Source organism: Squalius cephalus, assembly GCF_949319135.1.
Source record: "Squalius cephalus genome assembly, chromosome: 18".
NCBI classification, from domain to species: domain Eukaryota; kingdom Metazoa; phylum Chordata; class Actinopteri; order Cypriniformes; family Leuciscidae; genus Squalius; species Squalius cephalus.
In genome coordinates, this window is record NC_137139.1 from 23,284,373 (window position 1) to 23,312,306 (window position 27,934).

General features: G+C 39.4%; 2 protein-coding genes across 3 annotated transcripts in view; one reads left to right on the forward strand and one right to left on the reverse strand.

The window, feature by feature from the left end:
• The window catches only part of b4galnt1a (beta-1,4-N-acetyl-galactosaminyl transferase 1a), a 42,908-nt gene extending 19,887 nt beyond the window's left edge, over nt 1–23,021 (reverse strand). Inside the window, exons 1-5 of one of the 2 annotated variants that reach the window (XM_079849055.1) lie at nt 22,758–23,021; nt 1,723–1,940; nt 1,239–1,415; nt 700–806; nt 159–199 (exon numbers count right to left, since the gene is read on the reverse strand). In XM_079849055.1, coding sequence (XP_079705181.1) covers nt 159–199; nt 700–806; nt 1,239–1,415; nt 1,723–1,934 — 537 coding nt within the window. In that variant the 5' untranslated portion in view covers nt 1,935–1,940; nt 22,758–23,021. Of the gene's footprint in view, nt 1–158; nt 200–699; nt 807–1,238; nt 1,416–1,722; nt 1,941–22,615; nt 22,688–22,757 lie in introns of those variants that run through there. The other variant, XM_079849056.1, reaches the window with a different exon arrangement.
• Nucleotides 23,022–26,038: 3,017 nt separating this feature from the next.
• The window catches only part of c1galt1la (core 1 synthase, glycoprotein-N-acetylgalactosamine 3-beta-galactosyltransferase 1, like a), a 73,997-nt gene continuing 72,101 nt past the window's right edge, over nt 26,039–27,934 (forward strand). The window contains exon 1 of the mRNA XM_079848822.1: nt 26,039–26,050. The gene's annotated coding sequence lies outside the window, so the exon portion shown is untranslated. The remainder of the gene's footprint in view (nt 26,051–27,934) is intronic.

A 27,934-nucleotide genomic window follows, 5' to 3' on the forward strand; every position in this document is an offset into this window, starting at 1 on the left:
GGATCACATGAGGGCAAGGGAATGACATGACAAGACAGGAAACATGACTGTAACATGAAACATGAAACCAAAACAAACTATACGTTACATATATATTTTTGCTAAACAATTAATTTAATAAATTGCCATTTATGAAGCAAACAGAATGATAAACTTACCAAATAATGGTCCACTTTGTGTATTTGGTTCAGCCTCAAACCTGTACAGAACAGAACAGAACAGAACATTAACAGACTTAATGTGTAGTCTTGTGCTTTAACACATAGACATAGCTTATATGCAAAAAAACTGTTCCAAGTTTTACTGATCATAATCTTTGATGATGCTAATTTATTGCAAACCAGGCAGGTGTTAAAATAGCTATTATGTACAAGACAAATGTATATGTATATGTATATGTATATGTATATGTATATGTATATGTATATGTATATGTATATAAAAAAATAGAATTAAAAAAAATCTTTGTTTACAGTAGAATGGAAATTAAGTTCTCAGGTAATTAAGCTCAAGACAGATACTAAGTCTTCAAAATGGTAACACAAATTTGACTTAAGTCCACATCTCTGATTGTAAATGACACATGAACAAATATTTTTATCTAAATGGCAACCACGTGGCGAAACCAGCTTATGACAAGCTGGAGAATTCTGTTTATCTTCTGTCTAATATTATATCATAAAAACATTAGTGTTTTACCAGGAATTAGAATGGTCCTTGTTGGTCTGACTTCCACACCCTGCGTAGGGTACTGAAGAGGACTGTTGGCTTCAGATAAGATAAGCGAGTCTGCAGCTGTATGCGTCCTGAATAGAGAAACACTATTAATTTAACAGTTAAGGTCCTACTTAAAGGAATAGTTCACACAAAATGAAAATTCTGTCATTATATCTCCATGTTATTCCAAATACAGTGAACAATAACGACATATATATTTTTTTCTTTACAATGAAATTCATTGGTGTCCAATGTAGTTTGGACCCCAACATTCTTCAAATACCTTCTTTTGTGTTCTACAGAAGAACAGAAGAAAGAAAGTCATACTGATTTCAAATTACATGAGGGTGAGTAAAGTATGACAGAATTTTCATATTTGAGTGAACTCTCCCTTTAAGTGGGTAAAGAGAGACAAAGCCAAAGAACAATACAAAACAATGGTATCTTTTTACAAAAACTGTACTCAAAATGAGCAAAGACATTTTTTTTTAATGCTGAAATATAATGAAATGATGGACCACCTCTTACTGAAACTGCGATACTCTTTATTTCTGTATTGCTTTGCTTTTTGCAGGTCTGAATCTTGGAGAGATGCTTGTAGCTGTGAAGCTGATACTTTAGGGAACAGCAGCTGAGCGAATGGAAAATTAATGCCCGGTTTGTCGCCTTCACAAACACACCCATTAACAGCAAGTAACCTGGTCAAAAGTAAAAAATAAAAAAAATAAAAAAAACATTTGAAAATTATGGGCTAAAGTTTAACCACAAATCATGTCATTCATTCCATGCACAATAAAAAGAGTGTAAAGTGGAGGAGGTGCCACTATGACCATTAATGTGGAGATGTGAATTTCAAATAATGTTTTAAATTTCCAGCCTGAAAACAGAAGACCTTTTTCCAGTGTCACCAAAATACATCTGCAATATGTCCTGATCAGGAAGTGATTCTGTACTGTAGCTATGCAAAGCTGGCAGAAAAGTTTGAGTGTATCAGTTTCTACTTACTTTGACATGCCATCTTTGATATGGTAAGGGATGTGGTCATTTCCACGGACCATGATTCGTGTCCTTTCCTCCAGTAGCACATTTAAAGAGTCGTCTCCCTGTAGCACATTAATCGTTGTAATGGCGTAGGAGTTCCAGTGGTAAATGAGCATGGCTGTGAGCGGCAAGACCACCAGCAAACCCACCATTGATTTCTTGGTTGTGAAACGCATAATTGCCTAAAGTACAAAAAGACAAGAGAGGTATTGGCTATCATATACGTATTTAGGGTCATTTTGAAAACATACACATTATCTTCAGGATACGGTTGATATTAATGATAATTATTAGTTAGGCCTATAATTAACCAGTCCGGTCACTGCTTTGCATTCATCTTGTATTCTGATCAATACAGAATTCTGATTCTCAAAGCAGATGATTAAATTTACGCATTTGGCAGACACTTTTATCCAAAGCGACTTACATTGCATTTCAAGGTGATTAAACCCAACCAACCAACCAACCAACCGCAGCATCAGTTAAAACACAAAACAAGGACCTCATTTTCATATTTTTGCATTTCTGTTATGGAACTAGTAGCTTAACCATTGGAGAGTGCTAGCACGTCTTTGAGCTTAAAAATGCAGCGGTTTCCAAGCTCAAATCCATCTATCCATTTTCTGTACCAAAACTCAAATCTATGATCAAAAAGTAAAAAAAGACAAAGAAATATACATTTACAGCATAAAACATTTGCATACAGCATAAGACACTTGTGACTTAACATTCACAGTACTTGTATATTGTTTTTTTAAGCTTAAATGTAATGAGTTTACTCCAGCCTTGCCTCAGTTTGGTTTTGTTTGTGTTTATTTTTTGCCAAATAAAACCCACTGTACTCTGCACACACCCTCACCTAAAACACCTATGATGATTATGGACTGCAACATCATGACTTTCACTGAAACTTGGCTTAACAGCGAAATATCCAACAGCACGATCGAGCTAGCTGGACACAGCCTTCTCCGTGCCGACAGAACAGCGGTTGACTCCGGTAAGACAGGAGGTGGGGGTTTGTGCATTTATGTTAACAAAACGTGGTGCAAGGACACCACCATCACAGAGAGTCACTGCTCAGCTAACCTAGAGTATCTCATGGTTAAGTGTAGACCTTTCTATCTGCCCAGAGAGTTTACATCAACTGTAGTAACAGCAGCCTATATACCACCAGATGCTAATGCTAAGATTGCCATGAAAGAACTATATTCGGCTATCAGTAAACAATAAACTCTGCATCCCGAGGCAGCCTACATTGTTGAGGGTGACTTCAACCACTCGAATTTAAAGACTGTACTGCCTAAATTTCATCAAAATGTATCATGCCCCACAAGAGGAGAAAAGATTTTAGACCAAGTTTACACAAATATGGCTGATTCATTCAAAGCCGCTCCCCTCCACTATCTAGGACACTCAAATCACCTCTCATTGTTTCTACTGCCCAAGTATTCAGCACTCATCAAACATGTGAAACCAACAGTAAGGACAGTCAAAGAATGGCCAGAGGGAGCTGACTCAGCACTTCAGCAGCATTTTGAAAACACTGACTTGAGAGTGTTCGCAACTCAGGCCACTCATGACTCACACACAGACATTGATTCATATGCCTCCTTTGTTCTGGACTGTATAAAACTCAAACATCAACAGTGTCACCACCCTCAAACGGATTACCACTTCCCCTAATCAGAAGCCATGGATGAACAGTAAGGTCAGACTCCTGCTGAAGGCACGAGACATTGCGTTCAGATCAGGTGATGCCCAAGCCTATAGCTCATCCAGGGCTAACCTAAAAAGGAGCATCAAAAAGGCTTAGCACAACCACAAGCTAAGGATTGAGGATCACTTCAAGAACAACTCTGACCCCCGACGCATGTGGCAAAGCATCCAGGCCATCACAGATTACAGATCTCCCTCCGGGAGACTCCGGGTCATTTTGAAAACATACACATTATCTTCAGGATACGGTTGATATTAATGATAATTATTAGTTAGGCCTATAATTAACCAGTCCGGTCACTGCTTTGCATTCATCTTGTATTCTGATCAATACAGAATTCTGATTCTCAAAGCAGATTGTTACGGTTGGTGTCTAGTGTTTCCCTCTCCTTGTGATGACGTCATGACTCTTCTTTTTTTTCTATGTGTCTGAGTTTATTAATAGGTTCGCACCTGTGTATCATTATACACCTGCGGCTCGTTGGAGTCGTTCCTGATCTACTATAATAAGGACGCTGAAGCGGAGCATGGCAGGAGAGAGGAGAACCAGCAAACAAGCTTTTGTTTTCTTTTATATTCTCTTTTTCTTTAGTTAAATTACTTTGCTGTTCGTCTTATTAATATTTGTTACCTTCATATTATTTTGAAGTTCATTAATCTGTGATACGCGTTTCGTGAGTTTTTACGTGTTTGTGAGTATAATAAATGTCAACGCAGCGCACTCGTGTTTCACGTGTCCTTCTTTATGTTGTGAAACCCTTACGTAGCCACTTTTAACAAAAGGGTTCGTAACATAAATTGGGGGCTCGTCGAGATTTCGGATTACTTTAATTTTGTTTGAGCAGATAAAGTTGGTGGTGCTGGGCGATCTCCGGGTAGGTAGAGTAAACCAGGGGGGCCGTGCTTAGCGCCGGTTCTCACTACGGTTTACTATTTATTGTTTTCTTTATTATTTTAGTTTGTTGTTTTTGGAGGTACTCCGGGGGAGAGGCTTGCCTCTTAACTGGTACCCTCTGAAGACTAGAGAGGTCTTAGTTAGGTCTCGGGTTAGGTAGGTTTAGGTCCGGAGTCGTTCGTAGACTGCTAATTTATTATGTTTGTTTTTTTGCTCATCAATTTATTATGGCGACGTTTGATTTAAATGAGTTTGTAAGTCAACCTAGCATTGCAGTGTTGGAAACATGTAGAAAGGACGATTTGTTCCTTATTGCTCGACACTTTGAAATACCTGTTTCTAAAACATTGCTTAAGAAAGACTTGAAAGCTTGTTTGTTAACTGGTTTAATTAATGATGGGGTGTTGTCTTTATTGGAGGATGTTCCTGAATCAGCAGAATCAGTTGCAGCTGTTATGGATGAGGAACAACTCCCACTGCATTCTTCTACCTCACTGCGTTCTCTCGCTGGCAATCCAGTTACGCCGGGTGCCGGTGGTGGGGTGAAGGTAGGACCACCACCTCTTTCTTTGCCTAAGTTTGAACCTTTATCCCTCTCTACCGAAGAATCACCTGTACATCAGGGAGGTTTGCGTTTAAAAGTACGATTAGCTCGTTTACAGCTTGAGACGCAAGACAGAGCTCAAGCACGGAAGGATGAGTTGCAGCATCAGCTTGAATTGCACCGTATTGATGCGGAGATGAAAATTAAAATGCGCCAGTTAGAGTTAGAGTCTGGTCGAGATGATCCAAAAAGATCTAAAAAATTTGCTTTCAAAGATAGACCTAGTTCTTCTGAGGTCGAAGCTGCTGCATTAGTGCCAAATATTCCTGCGATACCTATAGTTAACTTTTTACCTGTGTTAACGGATTCTCTTGATCATTCGACTTCGTTTAATGTAGCGAAAAATATTGTAATTGTTCCACCTTTTCGTGAGAAAGAGGTTGAAGCTTATTTTCAGGCATTTGAGAGAATAGCATCTGCTTTGAAGTGGCCAACAGAGGTCTGGTCATTAATGTTACAATGTAAGTTAACAGGGAAAGCACAAGAAGTTTGTGCATCTCTTCCGTTAGAGGAAAGTGTTCAATATGAGACAGTAAAAAATGCGATTCTCCGTGCCTATGAGTTAGTACCTGAACATTACCGACAACGTTTTCGCTCAACGAAAAAATCTGCTTCTCAGACATATGTCGAATTTGCCCGTGAGAAGGGTCTACTCTTTGATCGATGGATAAAGGCGTGTAAAGTCGTGGATTACCAATCTTTGTGTGAACTTTTGCTCATTGAAGAGTTTAAGAATTGTGTTCCTGAGCGTACTGCTTTATATTTAAACGAACAAAAGGTTACTACTGTGCAGCAAGCAGCTGTTTTAGCAGATGAGTATGCACTCATTCATAAACCTGTGTTTGTAAAACGTGCGAGTGATTTAGGATACACTTCACAAAGAGAGAATAAAGTTAATTCTTCTGACTTTAAAGTCAGGCCTAGTCCATCTAGCCCGAAAATGCGTAAAGAGTGTGGCTATTGTCACAAGGTTGGACATATTATTGCTGAGTGTCGAATTTTAAAACGAAAGCATGAACGTCAGGATTTTTCAGCTCAACCTCGCGGTTCAGTTTTAGTAAAAATTGTGTCTCCACAGACTATGATCTCCTGATGAGTGTTTTCAGCCTTTCGTGTTTGACGGTTATGTATCATTGACTGGTCGTGTTGAGGATAAGAAAGCTGTGAAGATCTTACGTGATACGGGAGGATCTCAGTCTTTCATACTGTCTGACACTTTGCCTTTTTGTGCAAGCTCCGAATGTGATACTAGCACTATCGTGCAGGGTATAGAAATGGGTTTCATCACTGTACCTCTTCATCGTGTCTGGGTGACGTCTGAATTAGTTTCTGGATGTTTTAATGTAGCGGCTCGTTCTTCCCTACCTGTGAAAGGTATTGATTTTATCATGGGAAATGATCTTGCTGGAGGAAAAGTGATGCCAGTTGTGCATGTTACCAAAATCCCAGTTACTGATCAACAACCAGATGTGCTTGCACAACATTTCCCAAATGTTTTTGCTGTTAGTGCATTTGCGACACGCGCTCAGGCGAAAAGTCTCGGTAAGGTGAATGAAGTGAATTTAGGTGAGTCCATCTTTGCAGAGATTTTTGAGAAAAATGCTGTGAGAGAGCATGTGGAGGTTAGTTCGATCCAAAAATCTGTTTCTCCCGATCCTGATGTATTTTTGCCTATTTCGTGCGATGTTCTTACTGCAGCTCAGAAAAGTGATCATACGTTAGAGAGATGTCGCTTAAGTGCTGACACTAAAAAGTCACCTTCGTATAACCATCAGTTCTATTGGAACAACACTGTGTTAATGCGTAGTTGGAATGCTCGATTATCGAATGATGAAAATTCGGATGATTGGAACGTGGTTCATCAGATTGTGGTACCCTCGAAATTTCGACAGCATATTCTGAGCTTGGCACATGATCATCCTTGGTCCGGGCACCTTGGAATAAATAAAACTTACCATCGGGTACTCCAGCATTTCTTTTGGCCTGGGTTCAAGGCTGATGTGTCTCGATATTGTAAGTCTTGTCATGTATGTCAAGTAGTAGGAAAGCCCAATCAGATTGTGCCACTTGCTCCACTTCGACCTATTCCGGCTGTAGGAGAACCGTTTGAACGCGTCTTGGTAGATTGCGTTGGGCCGTTGCCGCGAACTAAATCTGGTTCTCAGTATATTTTAACAATCATGTGCACCGTCACGCGGTTTCCAGAAGCAATTCCGTTACGGAATATAACTGCTAAAAGCGTCACTAAAGCTCTAATAAAATTTTTCACAACATTCGGATTGCCGAGAACTGTTCAAACAGACCAAGGAACTAATTTCTTGTCAAAAATATTCCGAAATGTGTTGAAAGGTTTGAGCGTGTCACATGTCACATCCAGTGCCTACCATCCTGAATCGCAGGGGGCACTTGAGAGGTGGCACCAGACGCTGAAGTCCAGTTTGCGAAAATATTGCCTGGAGGCAGGGAATGAGTGGGATGAGGGAGTCCCTTTGGTTTTATATGCACTGCGTGAAGCGCGACAAGAGTCACTTGGTTTTAGTCCGTCGGAATTGGTCTTTGGACATAATGTTAGGGGTCCTTTAAAAGTACTGAAAGATGAATTTCTCTCTACCGGTGTGACTGAGAAACATAATGTGCTTGATTTCGTTTCTCGTACCCGTGAACGATTGCGAAATGCTTGTGCTGTCGCGAAAGAAGCTCTTTCTCTTTCGTAGAAGAAAATGAAGTGTCGTTTTGACAAGAGCGCGGTGGTGCGTAACTTTACGCCTGGAGAAAAGGTACTAGTGTTGCTTCCTTTGCCTGGTTCTGCTTTAGCTGCGCGATTTGCAGGTCCTTATGTAATTAAGAGCAAGCTGAGTGACACTGATTATATAGTCCATACCCCAGAACGACGACGGAAGACACGTTTGTGTCATGTAAATATGCTGAAACAATATGTAGCTCGAACTGTGAAGACTGATGAAGTGATTGACTTGTCTCAGAGTGAGGTACAGCCGGTGTCAAATGTGGAACGAGTATCTTTGCTGTCCAGTACCATGGGTGCTGAAAATGTAGATGATGGGTTGAAAATGTCAACGGAGATGTTCAGTGGTGGTCCTCTAAAGAATTCAGAGATTTTAAGAGTTTTACCATCTCATTTGTCTTATTTATCTAGCAACCAGCGTCAGGATGTGATTGACTTAATAGAAGATTATCCTAACTTGTTTAATGATGTTCCGTCTGGTACCTCTGTCATTCAACATGATATTGAGGTGGGTAACGCACTTCCCATAAAACAGCATGCGTATCGTTCTCCAGTAGGTAAACGGGAGATCATGAAATGTGAAGTGAACTATCTGGTTGCAAATGGTTTCGCCAAGAAGAGTAATAGCCCGTGGAGTTCACCGTGCATTTTAGTACCTAAAGCTGACGGTTCATTCCGTTTCTGTACCGATTTTCGCAAGGTGAATTCTGTTACTGTGCCGGATGCATTTCCGTTACCTCGAATAGAGGATTGTATTGACAATCTTGGTACTGCTCGGTACATTACGAAATTACATCTTTTAAAAGGCTATTGGCAGGTGCCATTGACTGAACGTGCTTCTGAGATCTCCGCATTTGTGACTCCCGATTCTTTCTTTCAATATACGCGTATGGCGTTCGGCCTTCGGAACGCGCCTGCTACCTTTCAAAGGTTAATGTCTACAGTGTTGAGTGACGTTCCAAACTGTAATATTTATCTTGATGATGTCGTTATTTATTCTTCTACGTGGAATGAGCACATCTCTACTTTGCACAATGTTTTTAGCCGATTAACAGCTGCCTCTTTAACGTTAAATTTGACTAAATGCGATTTTGCGAAAGCCTCCGTTACATACTTGGGGAAACAGGTTGGAAACGGTCAAGTACGTCCGGTCGACGCAAAAGTGGCCGCTATTCTTGCATACCCTGTGCCCACTACGAGGAGAGAGTTACGACGATTTTTAGGCATGGCTGGCTATTACAGGTGTTTTTGTAAAAAAAATTCGACTGTGGTCGCTCCCTTAACGAAGATGTGCAGCTCTAAAGTTGTTTTTAATTGGACTGATGTATGTCAAAGTGCCTTTTTGTGTGCAAAGTCTCTCCTTTGCAGTGCTCCGGTGTTGTCTGCTCCTGACCTGGCTCGTCCGTTCAAGCTTGAGGTAGACGCCAGCGCGACCGGAGTTGGAGCTGTCCTACTTCAGAGTGGTGCTGATGGAATATCCCATCCAGTATCTTATTTCTCAGCTAAATTCAACTGTCACCAGTTGAATTATTCTACTATCGAAAAAGAGACTCTAGCTATGTTGCTTGCTTTGCAGCACTTCGACGTGTATGTTGGATACAGCTCTACTCCCGTCATCGTCTACACGGACCATAATCCGTTGGTTTTTTTAAATAAAATGTACAATCATAACCAACGTCTGATGCGCTGGGCGCTAATGGTTCAATGTTATAATCTCGAGGTCTACCACAAGAAAGGAACTGACAACATCGTGGCAGATGCCCTTTCTCGGGGCTAGGTAAATGTATAATTTAATTTTATATGTAGGTGTGTAAGTTGTATTATTGTAACTATGTTCTTGGTTGCTTTTACTGTTCGCTTCATCCAGAACCTGTCTAAAAAAGAAGACTGGTTCTTTCTTTAAGTGGGGGAGTGTTACGGTTGGTGTCTAGTGTTTCCCTCTCCTTGTGATGACGTCATGACTCTTCTTTTTTTCTATGTGTCTGAGTTTATTAATAGGTTCGCACCTGTGTATCATTATACACCTGCGGCTCGTTGAAGTCGTTCCTGATCTACTATAATAAGGACGCTGAAGCGGAGCATGGCAGGAGAGAGGAGAACCAGCAAACAAGCTTTTGTTTTCTTTTATATTCTCTTTTTCTTTAGTTAAATTACTTTGCTGTTCGTCTTATTAATATTTGTTACCTTCATATTATTTTGAAGTTCATTAATCTGTGATACGTGTTTCGTGAGTTTTTACGTGTTTGTGAGTATAATAAATGTCAACGCAGCGCACTCGTGTTTCACGTGTCCTTCTTTATGTTGTGAAACCCTTACGTAGCCACTTTTAACAAAAGGGTTCGTAACACAGATGATTACATTTATGCATTTGGCAGACACTTTTATCCAAAGCGACTTACATTGCATTTCAAGGTGATTAAACCCAACCAACCAACCAACCAACCGCAGCATCAGTTAAAACACAAAACAAGGACCTCATTTTCATATTTTTGTTTCACGTTTCTCTTCAGTGTTATGGAACTAGCTTAACCATTGGAGAGTGCTAGGACGTCTTTGAGCTTAAAAATGCAGCGGTTTCCAAGCTCAAATCCATCTATCCATTTTCTGTACCAAAACTCAAATCTATGATCATCCAGGGCTAACCTAAAAAGGGGCATCAAAAAGGCCTAGCACAACCACAAGCTAAGGATTGAGGATCACTTCAAGAACAACTCTGACCCCCGATGCATGTGGCAAAGCATCTAGGCCATCACAGATTACAAATCTCCCTCCGGGAGACGTTACAGGTCTCTCCATACCCGAACCAGCAGGTTCAGAAGAAGCTTCTTTCCTGCGGCTGTCACCTGAACTCTAGCTCTGCATCTCGGTGACAACCAACCAAGCCCCCAATCTAACTACTTTTATAATGTTACTGTCTCTGCACTACAATGGTACTATTACCACACTGTACATAGCTGTACATACTATACATATCTGTCTATATGGTTCATGCTGAATATCCATATTTATTCTGTTTTTCTTATAATATATTCTGTTAATACACTGCATATATCTATATTATTCTTACTACAAGGTTACTGCTACTACATTGCACATATCTGTACATGCTGTTCATACATTGCTCATATTACATAGCCATATTTATTCTGCTCTTACAAAGAAACTGCTAATACACTGCACATATTTATATTTAACTTATTTTACTCTAAACTACCTTCTGTAAACCAACTATATACACTATTGTTTACACTGCACTATATTTCTTGTCCTGCTTATGCACCATCTGTTTATACTTTGTATAACACATTGCACTTTTCTGCACTTCTGGTTAGACGCAAACTGCATTTCGTTGTCTTTGTACTTGTACTCTGCACAATTACAAAGTTGAATCTAATCTAATCTAATCTAATCTAATCTAATCTAATCTAGTTTGAGGTGAAGCATCAGTTCAGTGAGTGGGAGGCATTTTCATTCTGCCAGTCTGGATAGTGTAAACAATGTTAGTTTACCTTCTGGCTGCCTAGAAACAACAGATCTAATGTGGTTTTATATCAAAAGACAAATGCCAAGTGATACCTTCAATCTATGACGACTGCATAGAAACTAAGGGATTTATTAAAAGCTGTTCTTGCCAGATTAAAAAGAAAAAGGAAGAAAAACCCCTACAAAACAATCCACACAAACGCGCACACTTTCCATTGACCAATTGACATCCAACTGTATATTCCTGTTTTATACTGTGCAGACTGCTATATTACATTAACTCTACCCTAAGGCTGTGTGTCCACCGAAGCGTTTTTAGCCAGCGGAAAACGCTAGGTGCTCTGCTGAAAACGGCTAGCTGTGGGCGCTTGAGAGCGTTTTGGCAGTGCTGCGTTTTTTTCCAGTTGAGACACTTTGCTTGTCATGATACGGAATATTCGCGAAAGTGTTACTAGTAGTATCTCATTTCACACATATTTAGTTTCTGTGTTGATTCTATATTAAAATGTCGATACAATGTAACATATTTTCTCCGGCTCTTGTTTTAATTGATTTTATTCCGTTATTATGCTTTTTGTTGTCATCATCTGTTGACGTTGTACAAGCAGAATGTGGCGGTTGGTCGGTGTGGTATTAGTCCCGCCCCTCCTCCACTGTGATTGGACGGTTGGGTAAAAAGTGACAGTGATGAGCGCTGCGTTTTACCCAAAGTTGAACATTCTTCAACTCTCGGCGACCTGTAAAAAACGCTGAACGCTCAGCGCTTCAGCGTGAAAAAAATAAAAAAATAAAAAAACTAAGCGCCTCGTTACTGTAGGATTACAAATTTAAGAATATGTTTAAGATCTGCTGATCCTACTTCCTTACATAACATCACATGAAAAACTAAGGTGAACTACACTGTATTGGGCATTCAAGGTGAACATGATGGTATCCATTTACTGATTAGATTCAATATAGTTTCCATTGAAGGGGTTTTGTTAGTCTTTGATCTTCCTACTGAGAGTTGAACTATGTGTGAATGTTTACATAGTCTTAGTTCTTGTGACCATGTGTTGTTTATACAATTTTGGGGGTACCATTATCTCCAGTTGGGGGTAATTGCCTCTATTGTCTTTAGATGATTAGATTTAGTGGTCATCTTTAAGGCAGTGTGTAAGGTCAAGACTTTTAAGGACTGTCCGCACCTTTAAGGACTGCCCACTGAATGCCTATAAGATACCATGTAAAGTTACGTTAGTTAGACTTGATGACTGCAGCTACGACAGCTCGTGTTCTCAATAAAGAATCCTGCTGAAGAAAGAACCAAGTCTCCTGGTCTTCGATTTTGAGTTTCCTACAGTTTTGGTGCCGTGACCCGGATAGAGCTTCTCACCTGACATCGCTCCAGACTGAATCTTTTCAGCTCAACCACGATTTGGTGAGTGTCACTCTATCCAAAGAACTGCTACAGACCAGTACATGTGGTTTTCCTCTGCGCCGCCAGAGAAGTGTTAACAAACAGCTGCTGGGTTTGGTTAACAGGCTAGTTATCCTCTACTATGCTAGAGAAGAAGGTTCATCCTTTGTAAAGTCAGGGAAGGTTCAAATTGGTTCTCCTCTGTTCACCAGGGAAGGTTGGATACATTTTGATGTGTATTAACTAGGTTATCCTCTGCTCTGTCAGGGAAGGTTAACAAGAGTTGCTCCGTGTTAACAAATTTACAAGTTTATCCTCTGCTTTGTCAGGGAGGTGTTGAATGTATCCTGTTGTGAGAGACATTACGAAATGTTGAGAAAGAATGCTAGACTGATTCCAACAACTGAGAAAGGTGGACTAGGTACCCCTTTATGGACAGACAGTGAATTCAAATCATTGTTAGGAGAGCACATGGACTCCATAGTGACTGAGTCAGTCAAATTGGATTTGACCAAGAAATTTGGTATTGATCCAGAAAAAGTATGAAGAATGAAGAATGTTGAAGAAGAAAATTGAAGAATGCAAAAAAGTTCTTGGTGCATGTATCAGATATAAACATAAAAGGCATTATCTGCTGCCACAGATAATTTAGCTTATCCATTGCACAAGAACAAGCTATGTGTATTGCTAAGTTAAATGAACAGAACAAACAATTGCACACTCGAGTGTCCTGTCTCACAGACAAGGTGGGCCATGACAAAGCCTCAACCAAATGTGACTCAGAAGACCAACAGTCAGATGAAAGCTATCCTGATTTACAATCTTTTTATATAATAGAGGACAATGTCAATGCTGGATTGATGAATAAAGATGTAAATGCAGTTGAAGTGTGTGGAGCAAGACCAAAGGCTCAGAGTAGGGGAAAAGGGGTTGATACAGTTCCATCTGCAACCCCCATACTGCAGTTACAAGCAGTCAATACAACTTTAGGTCCTGAAGCCATAGAGAGACTTGCTGAGAGTTTGCCATCAGTGCATAGAATTTTTTCTGAGTTTAGGAAAGAGTTGTCCAGAAAGATGCGGCTCTATGATATGTCTCTAGCTGAAGTCACCCAGCTAGTATCACAGATCTTGACTGAGTCAGAATTCAATGATTTTGAAAGTGCTGTAAACAATTCTGAGTTTCAAAATGCCAAAAAAGATTAATTGAGAGAGGGAGTTCTGAGAGTGTTAAAAGAACATTGTTGGACCAAAAGTGGACTGGTCAAAGATCACTAGCTGTGTACAGAAGAAGGGTGAAAATGTGTGTGAGTACACTGAAAGATTTTGTCAGTCAGCAGCAGCATATAGTGTGATAGCTGACACTTCAGAGAAGGTGCTAGATGATAATGGTCCATTAGTTCGCACATGGTTTGATGGTCTTTTGTCAGAACATAGAAAGACATTGCCTTTCTTAGACTTCACATGGTCCAATAGAACCCTGCAAAACAACTTGGACAGGTTAGCTACTTGGGAAAGAGACTCTGATGTCAAGGCAAGAGTAAAAATTGCAGCAGCATCCTTTAACATAAACACAGAGAAGAAACATAAACGTAAATGTCTTAAGAGGGAGGGCAGATGTAATTTCTGTGATAAACCTGGGCATTGGATGAAAGAGTGTAGGAAAAACAAAAAGAATGCAAGAGAAATTAACCATGTTACTCAGCTTCTACTCAGTCTGCTTGCTACTCTGAAGCAGCCCCTCCCCTTGTCATTAAACTCGTGGGGCAGCTTGCTGAGGTGTTAACCATTTGGGCTGTGAGTGCTTCATTTCTCCAGTAGACTATTTACAGCAAAGATGAAGGATTCTTTGTAAATAAACAAAGAGAAGTTGACTACCACTTCCACCCATTGGGGAAACACTGGTTAAGTACACTCACAGCCTTAAATGTTATACCACAGAATATTCCAGTCAGACACCCATCCTCTATTATGATGTCTACTATGACTGATGATTCACGGGAGAATGGAAATGTGCCAATTCATAATTGCATTATTTTGGGAATTTTCATAAATTGATATAAATTGCATACTGCATAAGGTTATTGAAGGCAACAATCAGGCAAGATATGCTGTTGCTTCCTACAATAAGTTTCTTATTCACAAGCTTCAAAACAAAAGGAACTAATTTCTCACACACTGTACAGTGTGCACACCACCTACAGGGACAGAATAGGACACACAGACCAGTGAGGAGCCCATGGAAGAACCGAAGTGCAACAGGGCTCGGGGGCCAACCCTGTGGTGAAGATTTCCTCATAGGTTTCCCCCTCTCAGTAGTTTATCCCCACCTCACTGGTCCATAGGGGTCGAATCAATTAAGACTAGGTTAAGAAAAAACACTATACGATCACAATGTTTACTGTAATATGGTTATATGTAAAAACTATATGGTCACCAGAAGTTTACTTTGATAAGAGTTAGACGTAAAACCACTATACGATCAACAGACTTATGGAAAAATGAAGTCCATGCATTAATACTGCTGGTCTGCCGTTTCTTTGTTTTCTTGTGTTACAGGTATGTGTATATGCCATGATGTCTTCACAAGCGGCAACCTGGTGTAAAGCATCACCTCAGATTTCCATGAACAAGCCTCATGAGGGATGAGTCATCAGAGCGACTCTACGTGGGAAATGGCCTCTACAGGAAACAGACTTCACAGCTATTCAGGCACCATGGACTTTCAAGACTTCCACTCTTATGCTACATGGTTTTCTGTGTAATCATGTAGTTTATACAACATTTTACACCCTGCGTCATATATGTCAACAGTTATGGTTTTGAGAAGAACTATGACACTCATGTAAATCAAGGACACGACAGAATAAGTTATATGTGCCTGTAACTTTTTCAAGTTACAAGACTGGAAGATGGGCTTATGCTAACAAACATAATCTACAGAATGGACTTATGAAGGTTTAAATTTGTATATTATGTGAGAGTTATTAGAACTCTCAAAGAGGGGACTGTAGGATTACAAATTTAAGAATATGTTTAAGATCTGCTGATCCTACTTCCTTACATAACATCACATGAAAAACTAAGGTGAATTACACTGTATTGGGCATTCAAGGTGAACATGATGGTATCCATTTACGCTCATGCAGTTTTAAAAATGCGGCGCTCCCAGTGAAAATTGAAAAAAATATCCCAGTCGCGTAAAAAAAATCACTTTGGTGGACACACGGCCTAAACCCAACCATCACAGAAAACATTCTGCATTTTTACATTTTGAAGCCGTCTGCTCATAGAGATCAATTTATATTATAAAGCTTGTTTTGAGGGAAATTAGGTTGTAGCTCGTTGTCTACGTTACAGTGATTAGAAATGGGTGTCGTTTGGCTCACAAGTTATTGATTCAGGAAGTGAAAATCTGTGCATTGCCAACTTTACTGAACTCCTTGAACTTAACATAGTTTAGTTTAGACGGGCATTGGCCATCTATAAGGGATCTCCAAGAGTCTCTGTCCTGGGCTCTCCTCTCCAATTGGTTCCAGGTCATCTTCATGATCTTAAGTTCTGTGTCCAGTTCTCTGCGCCATGTGTTTCTTGGTCTGCCTCTCAGCACCAGCCTGCAGGATATGACAAGTGTAGCAGATACCTCCGTACAAATTGGCCTCAACATTCACAAAGGCAAGAGTAAGATTCTCAAGATTAACACAATCACCACTAACCCGGTCACACTAGACAGAAAAGCACTGGAGGAGGTGGATGCCTTTACCTACCTGGGTAGTGTCTTCGACAGGCAGAGAGGCTCAGATATGGATGCCAAACAACGGATAGGGAAAGCACGAGCAGCATTTATACAACTGCATTTGGAGATCTAAAGAACTATCAACCAAGACCAAAGTCAGGATCTTCAATACCAATGTAAAAGCAGTTATTCTATATGGAGCAGAAACCTGGAAAACAACAGTTGCCATCACAAAGAAAACACAAGTCTTCATTAAAGAAGAACTCAGTTTTTTTTGTAAATTTGGAGTGCTGTCAGTACAGAGAACAACGACAAAAATCGGTGTTGCCTACACCGTGTTATCCTCTTTTAAAAATTTGCACCCTGTTGACTTCAATGGGGCAAGTTTTAAACCTGCTTTTAGCCTCTTAACATCCTTGATGTGTCATTACAAGTGCCCAGCCATTGTGAGTGATTCCTTCAGAGTGAACGCGGTGAATCTGACTGCAGTAGATGTGAAAGATATGAATAAAAATGATAATAATTCAGCCAGCGCACATACCTGTATTTATTTCCTGTTTTCGGTCGAAGTCCACAGTAGTCGATTGTCGAGTTCGCGCAGTTAGTTAGTTACCTATGATCACGTACGTGAACTCGACAATCGACTATTTTGACACACTCCACATCCTCACGTAACCTCCGCTGAAATAGATGCCTGACAAGATTGACTTAACCCTTTGTCACAAATGGTATTTTCCACTGTCAAGGCATCGCAAGTTCATGTTTTACAGCAGAAACGACAAGCCCCAAAAAGTCTGTTTTAGCGAATCAGTGTGCAGTATTCAGGTCAGGTAACAAGGCTGCTTGCTTGTCACTTTGAAAAGACGCGCTAGCTGAGAGGAGTTTCGTCAAAGCTGACTAAACGTGATCGAGGATGGATTTCAGCGAACTTGATGAACCTGTGATATCTTCTTTGGAGCGTAAAAGGAAAATAAAAGCTGAAACTTTTTCACGGAATCTTGCTAAAACAGCACGTTAGTGGTGAGGGAAAAGCTCTCTGTATTGCGTGTACGTTAATCACAACAACAAAGTTTGACAGGCGTCTATGTCATCTGAGAAGATTAACGTTACAAAGATTAACCAAGTGTTTTATTATGTATCATAGCAATTACTTGGCTTTGTTTAACTCTGAAACATGAAACGTGGAGTTATCTGCTTTTGCCACAAAAATTCACTTTCAATTAACTTTAATTTTATAAGTTACCGGTACCTGTATTTTTTTGTTATTATTACTTAATCAAAACAATCCAGCTGCAGTTTGATTGATATTCAAATGCACAATATAAAAAAAAACATGATATATGAAAATGAACAAGAACGGAGTTAGCGCTGTTTTTGCAAATGAGCTCTTCTGTCACATACATTTTCATATATCATGTTTTTTTTTTTTTTTACTTTTAACAAACAACTTGTAAATGTCCCAATTGGGAAAGGGTGTGCAATTTTCAAAGAGTTTAATTAAACTTTCATGTTATATATTTTTGCATGTATTAGTGTGAGTTAATAAACATAACTGGTTGTGTACACTTGGCACATAATATCTAAATATCGATTAATCGATCGATATAGCCCTGAATCGAATCGAATCATAATCGTATCAGAATTTTTTGAGGTATCGACAAATATCATATTGCTGGCTGAGAGAATCGATATCGTATCGTATCGTGATTAACTGTCCTATTTACACCCCTATTAGCAGCTCCGATTACCTCACGCAGACACACACTATAATGTTAGAAATTGTTCTGCCTTTTATGTTAAAACTGAAGTCAGACAAAGATGGAGAGACTCAAGAAGAAGTGACAACATGTAGAATGTCAGGATGTCTCTGAATGGTTAGTTGATGAATGTATGTTGCTGATGTGGAGTTAATTATTTTAAATCGCTCCTATAGGAACTGTTGTGAGATGCACAGATTGCATGTGAAAAGACGGATGCTACAGTTTGAGCTGACTCACAAATGTGCTCGACTACAACAACTCTTCCTCTTCTCAACACGGACTGCGTGTTCCGGGGGTGGGGTTTATGTAAAGTTTAGGGTTGGTGATGTCACTAACCCGTGAGGAATGTTGTGTAGTCCCTACCAGCCATTTGTCTTTAAAAACGATTTCTATAAAAACAAATATCTCCCTTTGCTTTGAACTTTGAGCCTTGTAACTTTGCACATGATGTTTATGCTCAAACAACAACATTACACACTAACTAAAGTTAGAAAAGTGAAATCATAATCAACCACCCCTTTAATACAAATGTTCAAGGAATTAAAGAAAATGTTCAGTGAAATTAGAAAATATTTAAGAGATCATAGTTTAATTTAGTTGTATACATGTTCTCAAATCCTTATATTTTGTTTTAATGTCACAAATAATAATCTCAAGGTGTAGGCCTACTGGGTTTAAAACAATTCTTTTGTAGTGTGGTTTTGGTGAGGTGTACTAAAACAAACATAACCTGTGCACCTTACTTCTCACCGCTAATTCTCAATTAAGATGGTTAGTAGTTATCAAGTAGCCTATAAATGCCTTGTCCGTTGCGATGTTTTCTGGTCTGTGCCGACTCGTGCATTTGATGCGATCTGTGCTATCGTGTCTCTGGACCGGAGCAGACTTGCTGTGGCAGTTCAAGTGACACTAATGTGAAAACCAGACTTCATTCACCACAATGGAAAGCATTTTTACACTGTCTGAATCATTTCCTGACACCTGTATAGTGCGCAATTCACCATGTGAAAAATAGTAATGTGTGAAGTGACTAATTTTAACCGCAGCTTCAGCATCTATCTATAATGTAGGGGGTGGGACGCTTTAGAATCTAGAGAGCATTTAAAGAAGCTGTAGTGATAGGCAGCGGCTACTCTAAGTTTTGAATGCTTATATCTTCTAATTGTGAATTTTGATTTGGAGCACAATAGCTTAGATAACAGTAAGGCTTACATATTCATACTAAAAGCCAAAAAACCTCTATATACCTTTATTAGCCTACAGCAAAATTGTTTACCGGAAGGCCTCGTAGCAGTGAAACTCAAAGCAACTAGTTTTAATCCAACATAAGCCGATCTGAGAGAGCTGTGGCTCGTAAACATACATGATTATTTCACCACACGGTGTCAATGCTCGTCTAAACTAGTTACCTTGACATTGCAGTGTGGGAGACTTGACGAATAAGATCAGAATGAACATATTTATTTGTATTTCAATATGTTATTCATTATCTCTCATTTTCATTGACAATCATGTAATTCACACATTTATGCCAAAATTCGTAATATTCAAACCAGTCGTGCTGTCAACGTGTTACTGTTTGCGATTAATTCAAATTTTAACATCGTTAAATTTCTTTAAGGTAGTTACCGCGCATTCATTCATCTATTTTAATACTACTCTTAAGAAAACTAACAATGGTTTCACAACAAATAAAACCAAAAAACATGGCTATTGTAGTTAAACCATTGTAACAACAAATCATAACCATAATTTAACCATGGCATTTGTAGTAAAACTAATACAAATGGTAGGCTAATCAATCTGCGAAAAACAGTTAGGGGAGACCGGGGACAGTTGCAACACTTTTTGCATTTCTCTCAATTACTCAGAGACTATTTGGACTAGACCAACCAAATTTGTATATATTAAACTTGCATCTGTCTGCTAATTACCCATACCATTTAAAGATGATTACATATAACATATCGTTCACAGTATTTATTTGAATGGAAGAAGTCAGAGATGTTGCAACTGACCCCGACCCAGGGGACAGTTGCAACACAAACCAGGGACGGTTGTAACATGTTAAAAATACCTTAAATTTCATTAATTAACTTAAGCTTTTTGTCTCAATGAGCATAGAATTCTGAAAATATTAACTGTTTTAGGCCTGCTATAATATTATAGTATTATTTATTTCAATAATATTATTGTAGCCTATTATTTATTTATTTAGTCATATTTATCAAATAACGGTTATTGAGTTTTGTTTGTTCATGTGTAGAACATAGGCCTACATAGATTCAGTGTGCAGGCGTTACAGATGCTATTCAATCTCTCCATAATTCAGTGTCAGACAGGAAGAATTGAACAATTTGCAATGCAACAAACTTTTATTAAACATGCAATTTATAACTTGTTGCAACCGTCCCCAACCCTATCAGCCATGACAGAACATCATGTGCCGGTTAGACACACTGACTATGACACATGCTAACCATGTCACTTAGAAGTCAACAAAACAATAATTCAAACTAAGTAAGTTTTGATTAATTCATACAAAATAAACAAAAAACAAGTTTTGTTCAATAAATGCTGCAGCAGATGTTGAATATGTCTACTGTCTTTTTGGTGGGGGGAGGGTCTAACTGTGCATGTGCAGTGTGAGTGTCATCACTCTAGCTTGTTTCTGATTGGAGAAAAATGACATGTTGCAACCATCCCCTGTTGCAACTGTCCCCGGTCTCCCCCTACTAAATTTTTACTATAATAAAACCATGGTTAATTTTCGTAAGGGTATTTATCAGTCAAATTCATAAAAAAAGAAAAAAGAAGTAGGCCTAAATTCAACATGAAATATGATCAGTAAGAGAAAAAAACACTGTTAATGAGAAGAGGAGCACTAAACTGCGGCAGGTTAGTTGGGAAATACATTTATTTATAAAGAACTCTATAGGAACATTTCAGCAGGTTTAAGATATGAGATGCAAACATCCTCAGTTTTGAAATTTCTAGGCCTACTACACACAAACGTACTCCCACATATTATTTTAGAAGGACTGTCATCCCACCATATCAGTCTCACCCATGCTTTTATTTTTTTTGTGTGTCAGGAAATCATGAAAACTGAGATACGGGTGTCATTGTTTACAATTAGAGCAGCTGGACACACTGCAGTAACACGACACTGCAGTGTGTAGTGGCCAGAGAGAGGTTTATTCTAGTTATTTAACCATAGGCTACCTCTAATGCCAGGGACACACTTAACGACTAGCTGAAACATTCTAAGACTGAACTGAACACACTTATAGACTGTTTCTAACAACTGGAGCAGACTTTTAAACACCGACTGTGAACACCAACTGAACGCCTCTGTCTCTGACTCAGCGCAGTTGGGCATGATCAGTCGTAGGCCTAAGTATCAAACAAATTACATATAACCATCCTTACAGTCGTTAAGTGTGTCCCCAGCTTAAGACTAAACAGCACACAAGTCAAATTTAAAGAAAAACATTCTTTAACACATCAGTCACTGTTATATAGGTTTTACTATATCAGTGAGGACATTTTTAGTGAAGTGAAAGCATTTTAGCCTTCACAAGTATAACCAAACCCATACACACACATTTAAATATTGAGTTTTAGAAACAAAGTAAAAATGTATCAAATCTCAGGAAGAGGAATCAAAATCTTGTGCAAAAAGGGGAAACTGAAAATACAAAACTTTTTCAAAACTCTTCACACTTCTCCAAACCAACTTGTGGTTACAGTGACTCAGATCAACTCATTCTTGACAATAGCAAAGGTTGTACCTGAGGTAGCTTATCCCATCACCCTGTCATGAACAGTGTAGGCTATAGTCAATGAATGCGTTTATTTTATACAGGCTATATTCTGTAATGTTTATATTCTGCTAGTCTCATCTTGCAATTTATAAATCAGGCCAATATAAGTTATATTTGGCTTTTACTCTAAATAGCTATTAGCTAGGCCTATATTCGTTTGAACCACGCATTAAACTAAAGTTAGTGCATCGATGATATTTTTAAATAAAATAGTGGTATGTTACAGGGTCATAGCAGCTTAATAATGAACAACACGAACTTCCGCAATGTAGGCAAATAGTCCTATGTAAAGCACCTCTATTTGTTTACTATGATTAATTAGATATCCGAACGTCTAAGCTTATGGGCACTAATAAAACATTTAAATAGGCTAATCTTTATTTTGCCCGAAGTTGAGACCAGCAACAACAAATAAAAACAAATACAAATATTTTTCTTTTCTAGGCTATATGAATTATGTTTTAAGGATTTCTTGAAATTACTGTAGCCTATTAAACAGACCCATTTAGGCTTCTTTACATAATTTCAGCTTTAAAAAAAAAACATGCATGTAAATTGTAACAGGCTACGAAGTAGGCTAGCCTATTACAATTTAAGTTTTCTTTTAGGGACCTTCACGTCAAGTTTAATTTCTCAATCACGTATAGTTTGACATATTAATTTAATAATATAATATGTATCATATAATGTCTTACCCTAAAATGGGGTCAATTCCAAAATAGATTTAATTGCTTCAAGCCCAGACACGTGTGGGGTGAATGAGATTATCATACACTGAAAGACGTAGACTTTGCTCATTTTATAGACAAAACAGAACTCCGTTATACTTTAACTTACTCAAGTTCAGTAGTGTAGGTAATCCGGATGTAGGCTTGCAGCAGAGGCAAAAAATATATATATATAAAAAATAATAACCTCACGCAAGTGACTTATCACGTAGTAAAATAAACAATAAATAAGAAAAACCGCAGGACACAGTTAGGCTAATCGGAAAACACAGGTCTAGAACATTGTAAATTATTCCCATACATGCTGAGCAGTCGTCAGCCTCTCCCTCTCCCTCTTGCACAATGTGAACGCCGTAAAGTCTCTTTAGTTGCTGTTGGGCGGTCTGTGTTTGCATAATATGCACTGTATAGACGCTTATTTGTTTAAAAAATAAAAAGGTAACCTAATTATGACTTTTTATTAGGCAAATCTGACTTTTTCCCTCGCAATTTCGACTAATAATAATAATAATAATAATAATAATAATGAATAAGAATTGTAAGTTATAGGGTAAGAGGAGGAAAACCTTATGGTAATATGACACACTGTAAAAAGTGATCAGTTGCCTTAAGAATTTTAAGGCAATGGGTTTCCTCACTTTCTTTAAGTAAATTAACCATGCATAAATGAAAAAAATAAGTTATGTGAACACACAAGTTAAGTCAGTTGCAAGAAGCCTCCTGGGGGCCATCTGACTGGCCATCTTTATAGAACATATCTACAGGCCAAATTAATAGTATATTTATTTATTTAACTATGAACAGTATATGTTGTTAAATTGGAAATGTAATTTGAATAAATGAACTGCAATCAAATGTTTCAATATGACAAACCAAAGTACAGAGGTAGGGGAGAGTTGGGACGGTTGCAGCAAGGTACAGTTGCAACATGTTTTTTTCCTCCAATCAGAAATCAGCTACAGTGATGATATACATTCTGCACATATGCTTAGTCATACTGACTTGTAGGAGCCAAATGTCATTTGTTCAACCACTAGATAGCGGTGTGCACCAGTGGTGCATGTGAAAACCACACCTGTTCAATCACATGCTATTTAAACTTCTAAACTGGGTTGAATCAGGAAGGGACAGGTGGCGGAATATATGGATCTTACCATACCATACTCTGTAAACATACATCTCATTAAATGGACAACAAACTGTTCAAAAGGATACCGCATATGTGGACATTGTTTTAACTATGTGTGAAGAACACCTTACCACATTTCCTGGGATTAGGAAACCCACTACATGGTCTAAACGGTTGGAACTGCAAGGGCAAGATGCAACATGGTTTATTCCTCCAATCATGAATTAGCTACATAGTATACATTACATGTTTTCTGCACATATTCAGCCCCTATTCCTTCCTGGAAAAAGCAGCCCCATGTGAACATTCCTTCTGCAAAAAAATCTTTAAGTTAATAAAGTTTTTTTTTTTTTATCAGAATTTGTCATACTGTCGAAGTTTGCAATAAGCATTGTAAAGTCATATTTTAATCAGTGTTTTCTTAGCTTCTAACAGGCATAGCTAGCATATGTCAAAGCTATTTCAAGTATAGCAAGTTTTATCATGGCTGTCAGTGGACAGGGTTAACCACTCCAAAATCCGGATGCAACGGTAGAAAATAGCTTTTTAAAGTTAGAGACTAGGCCACAATAAAGCCTACATCCTGTCTGTTCTGTGTTTTCAGTATGCCACAAGAGAGGAAGTACACAACAGATTGGGATGTCCCTCATGTTCTGATGTTATCAGGTAACACACTGAAGGATATAAGGCAGGACAATAAGATCTGTGGCAGAGGACTTTGCCATTTGCCACACAACCCTCTATCGATTTATTAAAAAGAAAGAAGCTATAGGCTCATGGCATAGGCAGTGTACTGGACTCTCAGTAGTGTCTTTTCGGAACAGGAAAAGAGCCTTGCAGAACACCTAAAAACTGCAGCTGATCTGTTGTCTGAGCACCAAAGAGGTAAACATGAGGAAGGTATAAAAACAGTGTATGGATACAAGAAAGTGTTGAAAGATTGTATGAGTAAGTCAGCAGAAGGAAGACTGGTAGGGAGAACAAGACAGAATTAAGGAAAAAGATTTTGGTTTTGATTTTCCATCTATTTTTCAGGTTTGTCAATTTACCTTCCAGCTGGTTGTGCATTATCACTGTAATTTTCTTGGAATGTGAAACTCCATGGCCTGTTTATTCAAGTATAATATTTCTCAGATTTTTCTCAATAAAAACAGTCTCTGAGAAACTGAAGGAAACTGAGAAACTGGGTTTATTAGTTTGCATCCATGATTATTTATGTTGTTGTTTAACATATCATAAAACAGCGGTCAAGTACTGAATGTTTAGTTTAGCTAAAAGACTCTTAGGATACTGCTGATTTGCAGGAGGAGCATGATCAAGGCCTGAGGAGCATTATCACTATAAGGCATCAGTTAAAAAACTTTGAGGCAAAAACACTTTTTCAAAAAACGACACCCGGTTACTAACGTAACCTCGGTTCTCTCTAGAGAGGGAACGAGTGTTGCGTAAGCTTACGCTACGGGAAAACTCCTTTTCTCGAGAATACTGAAGCAAGAAAATTATCCTTAATTTTCCAAAATGTAAAACGCATTGCAGCAGGCAGACCTAGGCGAGACGGCTCACGCGCCTATTGGCTGCTCTGCAGCAACTGCTGCAACCTATCAGCGCATCTTGGCATGACTCCAGCGCCAATGGGAAGCCTTCCCGCGCTACATCATGACCCGCCAAAATGGGTGTGGCCACAAGCCTATAAATACCCGCCGCTGATGTTGCATGATGATTTCAGTCGAGTGAAGCGAAACCATAATGCAGCACAAGCACGGCAGCGTACGCAACACTCGTTCCCTCTCTAGAGAGAACCGAGGTTATGTTAGTAACCGAGTGTCGTTCTCTTAAGGCCCTTTCACACCGGATGCGTAACGAAAAGGCGAAACGAAAAAGCGAATAGTTCGTGTGCGAATAGTTCGCGTCAAAACCATTCACATCAGCCGCGAATTTGCGACGTCTGTGACGTTCAGAGTGCTTCAACATTCCAAAACTTTCGCGCCGACAGTTGAGAAAACATGGACACTTCATCATCATCATCATCCAGTGAGTGAAGACGAGCTTTTCATTTTCTTTAAAAGACAGAAAAGAAGGTTTTGAGTGCACCCAATCTTAAAGAACAGAGAGTCTGAAGGGGAGTATGCTAAATGTGCACAGTTTTTTTTTGCATCTTCAACTAAACACAATGCGTTTTGTAATGTCACTACACTACATTACATGTAACACACGAAGTAAGTAAGTTAAAATCATTCGACTATAAACTGCAGATATCACACAAAGAATGTATAGTATACTAAAAGCAGCCCTAAATAGTCTCAAACATGTTCAAAGTAAACACGGTCTCTGTCTCTATCTTTGACGATAATAGTGTTAGCTTTCTATCCCAAATGTAGTTTAGCCTGCTAGCCTACACAGCACAGGACTATATAATGACTAAAACTATCACACAACATACTCACAGTCGTGATAACCGATTTGGTTGGCAATGCTACACACATTGTCTTTCAAATCGTTGTCCTTGTAGTTTGTGATTGGCTGAAGCCTTTTCTGTCGCCGCAAAATAAGTATTTTTTTCGCAGCAGCACATTCGCGTTCGGTGTGGAAGCACTCATTACACAAACAGCTGATCAAAAAATAAAACCATCGCGCGAATTATTCGTGTGTCAAAATCGCGTCCAGTGTGAAAGGGCCTTTACGAGAGTACTCTCATGTTGCGGAAGTTTAGCTTACGCTATGGGAACCCCATGTAAATCGCCGTGCGTGCGAAATTTCCAACACTAATGTCCCAAGGGCAGTGTGCCCGGGGCTCATATCAGTGGGAGACACACAGAGTGGTAGACGGGGAGGAATGACTCGGTAAATGTGATAGGTGCGCACACATATATACAGTTATGGCAGTACCTCAACCTTATAACTGCATAAGCCCACAGGACATTGCAGCATACCAACAGTCTAATCAAGCTGAGTTGGGTAGACAGTGTTAATATGATACATCAGACTGAGAACAGCCTGGCCTGTAAGGCAGGCACTTCCAGGTTATAAAACCTTATGAATGTAGACAGCGAGGCCCAGCCTGCTGCCATACAAATATCATGAAGTGATGATATTTGTCCATCCCCACTTGTCCATGCCCACGACGAGGCCATACCTCTAGTCGAGTGGGCCCTAACCCCCAAGGGACAAACCAGGCCCTTGGAGGCATAGGCTGACGCGATAGCATCCACTATCCACATGGACAGGGTCTGTTTCGAGATGGCCAGCCCTTTGACGTGGCCACCGAACGAAATGAAAAGCTGCTCTGTTTGCCTATAGGTGGCAGAGCGTTGCACATAAATCCTTAAAGGAGAACTCCGGTCAATTTTAACATTGAGCTCATTTTTTTGTCAATTTGGAGTGCTGTCAATACAGAGAACAACGACAAAAATCGGTGTTGCCTACACCGTGTTATCCTCTTTTTAAAATTTGCACCCTGTTGACTTCAATGGGGCAATATTTAAACCTGCTTTTAGCCTCTTAACATCCTTGATGTGTCATTACAAGTGCACAGGTCATGTGAGTGATTCCTTCAGAGTGAACACGAGTGAATCTGACTGCAGTAGATGTGAAAGAAATGGATAAAAATGATGTTATTTAAGCCAGCGCAAATACCTGTATTTACATCCTGTTTTCGGTTGAAGTCCAAAGTAGTCGATTGCCGAGTTCACGCGCGTGATCATAGGTAACTAAACCTATGCGCGTGAACTCGGCAATCCCAGTGACTGGCCGTTCGTGGGCTTCGCGAAAGCCACTACAGCCGCCACATACACTTTGAGCATGGATGGGGTTCTACCGCTGTCCAGCAGCTCTTGCAGGAAAGAAAGCACCACCGCTACCTCACCACTTAGCGGGTTAAAGTCATGAGCTTAACGCCATTCAGCGAACACTGACCATTTGGACGCATAGAGCCGTCTAGTAGACAGAGCTCTAGCCTATGTGATCGTGTTCAGTACTCCCTCTGGGAGGTGAAATGGTGATGGTTGATCGCCCACACATGTAGGGCCCACAGCTCGGGGTACGGTTGCCAAACTGCACCCTGGGCCTGAGACAGCAGGTCCTTCCTCAGTGGAATCGGCCATGGAGCTGTGTTCCCCAGTTCCATCAGTTCTGGGAACCATACTTGATTCTCCCATAGC